General features: G+C 38.5%; 1 protein-coding gene across 1 annotated transcript in view; it reads right to left on the bottom strand.

Annotated features, from left to right (window-relative positions):
- Nucleotides 1-1206: 1206 nt before the first annotated feature.
- Nucleotides 1207-10318, bottom strand: part of CZH18orf25 (chromosome Z C18orf25 homolog) — a 28788-nt gene continuing 19676 nt past the window's right edge. The window contains exons 3-4 of the mRNA XM_026865609.1: nucleotides 6653-6776; nucleotides 1207-2952 (exon numbers count right to left, since the gene is read on the bottom strand). Coding sequence (XP_026721410.1) covers nucleotides 2763-2952; nucleotides 6653-6776 — 314 coding nt within the window. The 3' untranslated portion in view covers nucleotides 1207-2762. The remainder of the gene's footprint in view (nucleotides 2953-6652; nucleotides 6777-10318) is intronic.

Below are 10318 nucleotides of genomic sequence, written 5' to 3'. Positions count from 1 at the left end.
AAAGAAGGTCTCATCTTGAACCAAAAATATATATATTTATATATATAACACTCTGTTTTATTATTATTTTTTCTCCAAAGACCATTAAATACTAGATGGAAAATGAGAACTAAATAATGAGTGTCGAAAAGGATCAACTTTTTTAACTAGAGTCACACAATTTAAACATTTATACTCTAAGCAATGATTTGTCTTCACTACAGAAGATTCCAAGTTCACACTCCAGCAATTCAGGAACTGCTAAACCATGAAGGGCTTGACCCAATGCACACTGAAGCCAGTGGAAAGCCCCACATCAACCCCAGTGGGTTCTGGATCAGGCCCCAAGTGCACTGGTTCTTAGCCATACAATGGCTAACATTTGTCTTTCCTGCTAAGAGCAAAACCATCCAGGCACCTTTTGCTCTCTCTTTTTTTTTTTTAAAAAAAAACCCCAACCCTAAAAACACAAAAAACCCCAAACAAAACAAAAACACTTCCTAGCTATCCAGTGATGGCGGTTTTCAGATCACTACCCTTTCAAATTTGTTACGAATAAGAGAAAATATGTAGTGTTTTAAATAAAAAGAAAACCTGCATCGGACTACAATACATGAATTGTTTAAACAAACACAGTGCACAATTGAAGGAAGTTGGTTAGGACACAGTCATTTTTATATATACATGGAAGTCACATCATATACAAAGTGAAAAACAAGAGAGTTAGTTTGCATTTTTCATGGAAGGACTACAAATGGGTCCCTGCAGCTTTCTTTAAAACTGATCTTTAAAAGACTTTGTGACACAGGAAGAAGCAGCCACACTAAATCACTGCTCCGAAGTTACCTTTACAGCATGGGTGCGAGCGCGCTAAAACGACGGCCGAGTTGCGTGATTAAAACATGAGGAGAAAAGACTGAAAGCCACTACTGATACAGTGCCCCAACCGTACAGGGCTTCTCCCTACTGCAGTGCGAATGGGCTCCATCCATGTGCTGCTCCCTCCCTCCCTCCCAGCCCCGGGGAAAAAAAATGGTTGCTAGAAGCACCACATACATTTTTCTGGCCATGCAATACACTTATGTTCGATGTTTTAAAAAGCTTGAAATTGGAACATCAACCCCTTGCCTAGTTGTTCCTTAAAGTGCAGTCATAACTGTTCTGCTTATTAAAGGAAAAGCTGGCTGTTACTAACGATACTACCACTGCTGGTATTTTTCCTTTATATGTTAATTTTTTTTTTTTTTTTTTTTTTTTGCCTACAGACAAAATTATCGTAAGCCAAATAAATTTAGGAACCAGCCAACAGGAAAGAAAAACAGAACTTCTTGTGTCCTGACTACCCCCCACTCAGCCTTAAATGGCAAAATATCTGAACAGAACTGTACAAAATTCCTACTGGAAACATTCTGAATACAAAGGAACATTTTAATTGCACAACAGACGTTTAAAGTGAGTAACATCTTGTTAAAGTCTAATCTTTGGTTTTTGCCTTGAGAAATGCTCAAAATGACAGATGAGGGGCAGGAATTTCCATATATACTACAGAAACTACAGCCCGCTAAAAGTAAGTAGTTCCACTGATTTTGGTAAATATTCTGGTGGAAAGTGTTTCCTGGATCATACCATAAACACAATTCCAAAACTAGGATAAGACACATGAGCTAAAGCCAGCAAAATGGTGCAGATCTAGTTGGTTTTTTTAAAAAAAAATTTTAAAATCACAACCTTAGGTCCTGATCCTGCAACATCTTTTAGGGGAGAGTTTTAAGCACTTGGATGCCCTATGAGTTCCAGCAAACTGTCCAAGCTGAACCTACGCAGCTGCTAAAGTGCTCTGCCAGACTCAGGCTTTGCAAGGTGGTTGGGGTTGTTTGTTTTTTGTTTTTTTTTTTTAATGGTCAGAAAAGCAAGTAAGCAACAGCAGAAATGAGGACAATGAGAAAAACGTTTCACTTCTCCTACTTCAGGAAAGACTCAGATATTCGTAACAAAGTTCAGCTGTATTTAACAAGGAGAGGCATGCTGGGCCTTCTTATTACTTTTCTTTTTCTTGTGCTTTTGCAATAATCAGCTGCTACTAAGTCACTACTATTACTACTTTGAACTATAACGAGCTGTGGGAAATGATCAGTGAAAAACAGTAGTCAAGTAGACAGAAGACTTAGCACTGAAAAGAATGTAAACTATAAATTATATTGAAAATAAAATTCCTTTAATTAAAAGCTGTTCAGTGCATATGTTATGGGCCGTTTGTATTAAAGACAGTCCCTCCTGCTGGTAACATAACCAAATCAGCTTGGGTGTAAATACTCTTGGCCCAATTTTCCTATGTGTTGAATACCCCCAGTTCCACTGAAATCAGTGAGGACACAGCATTTCTTAAAATCACTGATGTTCACACAGCAAAACACTAACTTCTACTAACAAACTCAATATACTGATAAATTAAAAATGTTCTGCAGTTGGAGGTGGGAAAGGGTGGGAGGACCTAAGTTTGCACACAGTTATTTTTTCAGATTAACACACACACGTTAGTCACTGTAGACGTGTTTTAAATTTGGTGCTATTGGGTTTTAATTCTGGGAGGAATCCTCCTCCGAGAAGGCAAAACTGTTTATAAAATTGTATTGAAATTACACTACCTTCTTACGGAAATTAAAAACTTGGTGAGTTTGAATTTTGTAATGCCAGGAACAGGCCTTCTGAAGCTGAAACTTAACAATGAACTTCTGTGCAACAAAGGGGAGAAGGGATGGGGACAGAAACACAGTGACACTGCATTACAGTAGATATTTGCGTCTGGTGTCCTCATCCAAAGTGAGGTCTACTACTTCTGTGGGTGAAGACCAATTCTGCTGGGGAGTCACAGCTGTCCATGATTGTGTTTGCTGAGTGTTCATGTACTGTGAGCCTGAGGCGTGCTTCCAGGAGGACACGCTCTGAATCACACCTCCCCGGGGATGCACACACCTGTAGCAAGGCAAAAACCACAGAGGATTAAAGCTACTATTGAATTCAGGCACAAGATTCTTAGCTGCAGTGTTTTATCACTTAGGCACCTTGTCCCTCTCCGAAATGTCCTCGTGGATCTTCCATTCGCAGCCTCCATGACATCTTAAATACCCAGTAAAAAAAGCCGAGACTAAACTTAATCTTGGGGGTGGTGGTGGGGATTAAATTATTTTTTAAAACTGAATTCTGCCAGTGGGTGTAAAGTGATACTCCTTACAAAATGCATGCAGAGATCCCTCGGATCTTCAAGAAGTCTGCCCTGTCATGTGTAGTACCATGCATTATTCAGAAGCATAGTTTCCTGCTAGCGGTTGCACCCACTGGACTTTTAAAAAGCGAAAAAAATTTAAGTGAGGCTTGATGAGACAAAGAGAAAAGCTATCTTTCTATATGAAATCAAAACCATGTTAAAATAAGGACATAATGATACTTTCATTAGAGTAGTTAAAAGAGACATCTTGTAATTACATTATTGCAGACATTTACATTTATTTTCTTTGTTGTTCTTAGCTAAAAATTACAGAGATGCCGGGAAATGTGCACTGGTAACAGTAGAACTCCACTTCAGCAAAACATTTAAGCTTCCAGTGATTATAGTCAATGAGACTAAATTGTGTATTTAAAGATAAGCACACACTCAAGTGCCTTACTGAAGAGAGGTACATATCTACTTATCTGCACAGCATTTTACCTATTATATTAATAATAGATATGCGACAATTGAAGTACAAGCTAATAATAATTAGAAAAAAAAAACAAAACCAAAAAGAAAGATAAGACGAATTTTGTTATATGATGAAGTGATGACGAGAATTTACTGGAGTGTAAGATGATCCCTCCATTTCCAGTTGTAAATCTTAAACAAGGGCTAGGAAAACTTTATACCTAGTGCTCCAAAAATTGTTTTGCTCTTCTAAGCACTGATGGTGGCTGTATCTGCTCCTGGCTGCAGATAAGTAGGAGAAGTTTGGCTGCTGGGGTAACCTTTTTCCATTTCTTTCTGAAGGCATGTGTACTGCATTTTAGGAACACAGGCTTTCCGCACTGGTCAAATATCCCTGACATTTACACTTTTATTTGTTTTAATTTAAGGTAGTGCAATTTTTCTTCTCCAGAACTACTTAGGTTATGCTCATCTCTCTTGGCTCTGGTTAGAGTTTCATGAAATAGAATGAAAAATCTCATTCTCTGAGCTGTAACTTCTCTGAATATAAATGTCTCATTTCCTTCTCAGATACTCTATTTAGTTCTGGATGTGATGTTCAGAATTACTTTTTATTACTTCTTCAGGCTTAAAAATACATACTTAAACTACCTATCTATGAAGAATCAGTAATAAGAGACTGGAACACTAACAAATGTGAGGGATTTTATTTTTTAAAGATTTCCTTTAAGAAGAGCTCTTTTTCAGCATAAATGAAGAAAATAAAGAAAAGCCAGTAGCCAAAGCACACTAAACGTGATGTTTGCTCTCGGGAACTGCGATCCATTGTTCTGATACAGAACAGTCCTCAATGCTTAGGCAAAGCTAACACTAACTTTTCTCCCTGAAAATGACAGAAAGCAAGCTACCAATTATCTCATAAAAATGATACCTCACAAAAATAAAAGTGTTTATCCTCAAACAAGTCACACAAGCAGCCAATAGCAAAATGTTCAAACACTAGCTCAGGGAACCTGCTTACCATTCTGTAGCTGAGGGAAGGTATTACGAAATGGCAACCAAAAAAGGAATGAGGAAAAAAAAAAAAAAAGGGAAAAAACCCCAGTTTTATACACATGTATGATGAAAAAAACTATTGGAGAGAAATTAAGCGAACTGAATAAGATGACTTAGTGTACTAAGTAGATGCCAAGTAATATTCCAATGATGGGAAACACCACCAATCCACTAGCAATCTGAAAAAAACTACAAATTATGGGCAAACTCTTAAGGTGTCAGGACTCACGCCAGTCCAACGACAACACAGAATATGGAGCATGATAAAAAACAGTGTGAGCAAAAGAACTGAATCCAACCAGCATACTAACTAAGCATGCAAAAAATACTGACAAAAACCTAAACCTTTTCCAAATGACAACCCTGTCAGAAGCCCATCAATACTCCATAACTGCAAGCCTAGACCTGCAAGAGAAATAAAAGTCTAAATAGGATTCGAGCAACTGAAATGTGTGAGTATTCAACGGAGCCAGTAAAAAACAGTCTTTGGGGGATGGCAGATGCCTACATGAACAAAGGAAAGCGCAAAAGTGTGCTTTAAGTCTGTCTTTGCTGAAATTATTTCAGTTTGTATCCACTTAAACTGATTTTAAACGGCAACTCTGCATTTACTTAACACTTCCATTCCTGTACATAGTAAATATTATCAACGGTAATCAGTATGGAAAGCCTTTGACTGGGAGACCTCAAGCAGAGGGGTTGTGCGTACATAGTGCTAGACAGATTTACACAAACGAGGATTGGAAGATAAGTCCACACTGCTTATGATCCTTCAAGCCCTGGGTCTGCTAAACAGCCAGGAGAGCTAAAGTCAAGTGTCTTCCAAAAGCGTCAGCCGTGCAAGGACTTCCACTATTCTAAAAGCAAAGGTTAAATGTCTTTTCCTTCAGCACCTTAAAATATCCTTTTCTCATATCCAAGAGCAGTGGATTGTCCCCACACTGTCCGTACAGTTTCCAGCCCTGGAAATTGGGTCCTGCACACCTTCCTTCTTCCCTTCCTCAAGAAAGATGTGGTGAAGGGACAACAAAGAACAGCTCTGTTCCTTGTCCCTCACGTTCCTTTTCCGCTTCCAAGCACCCACCAAGCAGCAGACTAGTTTTATAATAAGCTTGTCTGTATACTGTTTTAACTTGCTTTTATTCCACCAAATTAACCCTCCATACTGTATGAAAATTCAAGTCTTGTTCAACTGCTTCATAATACCTTAAGTCAAGGAAAGATCACAGACTGAAGATGAAGAGTAACACCAAAAAATGCCTATCAAGAATTAACAGATGAAACACAGCTGGACAGCTTTCTATCCGAGCTTGAGAGAAACCTCTGGCTTCCTTACCCTCATCTACTTGGGGGCTTTGAACTCTTCTGTATCTTGAAATAAAACCAAGATTCATAAAGAACTGATTTTTAATCTAAAGGGGCTACACTATCACATTAGCCATTCAAAAGTTGATAGTATTTCTACAACTAGTGATTAATTACATAAACTGGAAGCTGATTAAATGCTTAAAGTGAGTATTTTGAAAGGAAACAAGAAGCCACGTAAATATTTTTGTTTATGTATTTGCATATTCACACTATGCCCTTAAAATCTGAACTCCTAAAATGGTTCCTGATGTATGTAAATTTGGTATCCCAATATCTGGTATTTTAATACTACGTATGTTTCGCCTGTTAATGTTTGGTATCAAATCACAAGCTTAATCTGAATACATAAGAAGTTGATAATGTTCTAAAGAAAACCACATTCTGAAATCACCATGACCAGTAGAATAGAAAGCAGTGCAACGTTTGCTATTTTTGGGCATCGATCATGGAGGGGTAACTACAGAAGAGGAAGTCAGCAGTTTTCTTCTTTATTAATTTTGGCAATACAGATATTCTGATACAATGAAAGATACATTGGAAGTGGAAAAAGCAAGAGAAAGGAATCCATACCTGGCATGTTCCTGAACTCCAACAATCTCTACTTCACTATCAGAAGAGGTGATATTAATTTCTTCCTTGATCTGGGCATTACCAGAAATTTTGTCACTTGCAAGGAAGCTTGGATCCAAATGACCTATAGATGGGGAAAATGCAAATACAGCCAACGTTTAACAGCTTACACAATTCAGAAATTAGCTGGAAAAGTAACTTCTCAAAGCTAACCAAAAAAAAAAAAAGACTGAAACACTGAGATTAGAAAAAATCTTACTAGATCAAGTTATCCAGCTTCCAGTTCATCACTTGATACAGGATGACCACTGGACTGACCCAGTCTCAATGGCTCTAGTGATGGTGCTATCCCACAAATGTGAACAAAGCCTGACTACTGCATCAAGAACACTTGATATAATTAGGTGTCCAGATGTTATTTTATGACAATGTTAAGAGCTAGACTGTGCCCAAACCTCTTTGAAATAAAGAAACACGATGATCTATTGTCAATAAATCAAACTCCATGATATTGTGGCAAACAAAGCCTATAGGCTAGACAGAAACATCACACACACCAGAGAAAATGAATTTATTTTCTTTTCTTTTTATTACAGGGAAGCCAGTCAATTAAAAAAACCCAACGAACCCATCAGTTCTTGGTCACACTGCTTCACACATCTGCTCCAACATTATTACAAATGCTTAATTTTTCTTAAGTTCCATATACAGCAGTGTTGTTTTTTTATTTATCGGTCTGTCAGACAAGACAACCTATGTAAATACTCACAACTAGCGTGGCATGTTTTGTCTTTTCTACCAATTAGTGCTAAGAAGGTTCTACGCCACAATTAGTGAAGCTGTGTTGTGACATATTAAACAATACTTGCACGGAAAACACAAACTAGCTGAAATGATTATTTGTATTACAGAAAATAAACAATTTAAAAAATCAATTAAAAGTAAGATTTCAGTAAAAAGACCTAACTTCTACCATTTTTTTTCCTTAAAAAAAAAAAGAGGATTACTTCTATTGTCCCTCTTTAGCAGTGACCTGGGGGGATACTAGGCAGCCCTGAAGCAGATGACACTACCTACTTCTTGGAAATCACTCACTCAAGATGTATAACACATGGGGAGAATAATTTGTTGAGTAGGAAATTTGAGATTAGAGAAATATATTATGTATATCTAGTTTGGCTGGACACCGCTTCAAAGATGAGAGGAGGATATTTTTGAAATAAGTGTCCAGAGAATTTCAAAGGAGTGTGAACACGCAGAACTGATTATGCCCCCAGGTAGATCAAGAGGACACAGAAAAAAGAAATTAAACTTAAAAAACAAGTGCCAGAGAAACCTTCTAATGACTGCTTAAAGTATTTGGAAAAGATGCAAGCAAACAGAGGGGATGAGACCATACAGTACGTTCAGTTTTGGGAAAGAGAAGACCCTTGGTGCAATGTGAGATCAGGGTTAGCAAGAGAAGGAAACCTGGGTTAGCAAGGGAAGGAAACCTGTGTGCTACCATGTATCCAAGGTGTCTGCACCTCAAAAGACAAAAAAGATTTGTCAGCTGAACTTAAACTGAATTAATACCCCAGGCAGACTTTTCCTAACATTACAGTTCTGCTGAACATTTCTTGGCAAATATTACTGACTGCCAGAAAGTCCCCAAATGGGTTACGGATATTTCTTTTATAGAAGGGGCTGGGCACACTGTGAAACGTGAAATGGAAGTGCTCAGAGACTTTGATTCATGTGCTGGCAATGCAAACCAGGAGCTTTACGTGATTACTGCTCCAGGGATTGGCATCGCCCTGCTCCTCAACATCCCTGCTGCTACGGCACAGGCAGAACGGCAGCGCAGCCCTTGGCCACCGATTCATGCAAACTGGCAGGGATACCAACCTGCCTTAGTATGTTGTATTAATGATGTACCACCACTGTGCACCCTTTACCAGGCAGGGTAATGTCTGGCAGAGGGGCAGAGCAGACCAGTTCTTCAGCAGTCCCAAAATGAATCCCCAGATGTATAAATGAGAGCCCCAAAAGAGCAGTATATTACCACAGCTCTAAGTTCAGACAACAAAAAGGTAATTAGCAGTAGAGAAACCATGATTAGCGGAGTAAATATTGCAACAGTAGCTGAGTGTAAATCAGGATTACAGCATACAGATAGATTTACAGCCTCTGGCCATACAAATTTCATGCCTAATAACGTGCCTACGCTGTTAATTTCTTTGCATGAATATTAGGATGACGCCCAAAGGAGATGCGTTGTTTTCCCCACAACATCAGGGCTTGCAAAATAGCCCAAAATATTTGCTCATGCACAAAGATGTGATGGTGTGTCCTAATAAGATTTTTCACTTAGATAAAGCTTTTATTATTTTCCCATGGGAACACATCATTTAATGTCTGTTAAACTAGATAATGGCTGAAGATTAATTTGGGAACAAGATGTAAGATTTGAAGATTCTGTTTCCAAATACGCAATCTTAGACATGGTACAAAAAGGCCAGTACTGACAAATGTGCAGTCAGAAGCGTACCAAGGCTAAAGTGCTCTGGGGCAAGGTGTATGCAAGAAGAAAAAGAGATTCATCCTTTTGGACACTGACATGGCCATAGCACCAGAATCAAATTTGTCTGGACATGTTCCCACAGGGTCAGGGATGAAAAAGCTTCTCCAAGTTTTCTAGTTTTCTTTTACCTGGCAACCTCCTCTTTGCAAGTCCCCTTGCATATAGGTGGAAGAAGGAAGACAAAGTTCTACCTGCATCGCAGCATTGTACTTACAAGCAAAAAGTGGAAGAAAGCTTGGTAAGAAACTTTTTATTTCCTTACACTGCTCTGAATTACCAATCCATTAGTGCTATATATAATAAAGTTAATTTCAGCTGTTCTAATATTTAAAGGAGTGGGCTTGTTAAGGGTCAAACAGCTAACCATTAGTCAGCTGCTATCCCAAACAATACCAGTGAGCTTGGAAAACAATGGCTAGCTTCCAAAAGGCTGGAACAACATCCAGCCACAGACCACAGTGAAAATAATGCAACAGAGATTCTTTTATTCAAATATTGGACTTGTCCACTATATAACAGAACATCTCTTTCAAAATCAGCCACATACCTGTATTTCTTTAAGCCTTACAGACATTGAGAAGTAGCTCAGAGCTACCAGGACATTTCCAATGTAAGTGAAGCCCTTGGCAGGCTTAGGTTTGGAAAAGACAGCGTGAAACAAAATACTGCCGTGCTCCACCACTGCAGGCAAGACTTTGTGTCTTATTGCAGCTAAAAATCTTAACAAGGGTATTAAAAAAAATGAGTGGAAAGGAAGGCAGTATGTTGGCATACAAGGCTACGGGGATGAAGTCAACAGAAAATATTCCGTTAGCTCTCTGCATCCAAAACACAGCAGCATTTCACATTGTTGCTGAACTCTTTTGTTAGTGAGGAGGTGCAAGCACTTGGTGAAGCTGAACAATTTTTATGAGCCACATGAACTGCTCTGAATTTTTCCACAGTACTCTGCTCTTGCTTTCTTGAAAGAAATTTCTTTGCTGTCTCTTGATGCTAAGCCCACTTACCAGCAGCTTTTCACCCTTCTTTATTTGATATTGGTCTGTCCAATTTTCTGAAGTATGTTAGAAATGCAGATGGAATATGGGAATAATTAAGGCTTG

This window comes from Athene cunicularia (genome assembly GCF_003259725.1).
Source record: "Athene cunicularia isolate RWA chromosome Z unlocalized genomic scaffold, athCun1 chrZ_part1, whole genome shotgun sequence".
In the NCBI taxonomy this organism is placed as follows: Eukaryota; Metazoa; Chordata; class Aves; order Strigiformes; family Strigidae; genus Athene; species Athene cunicularia.
Note: the sequence above shows the minus strand (reverse complement) of the source record. Positions and strands in the feature narration are given on the sequence as shown.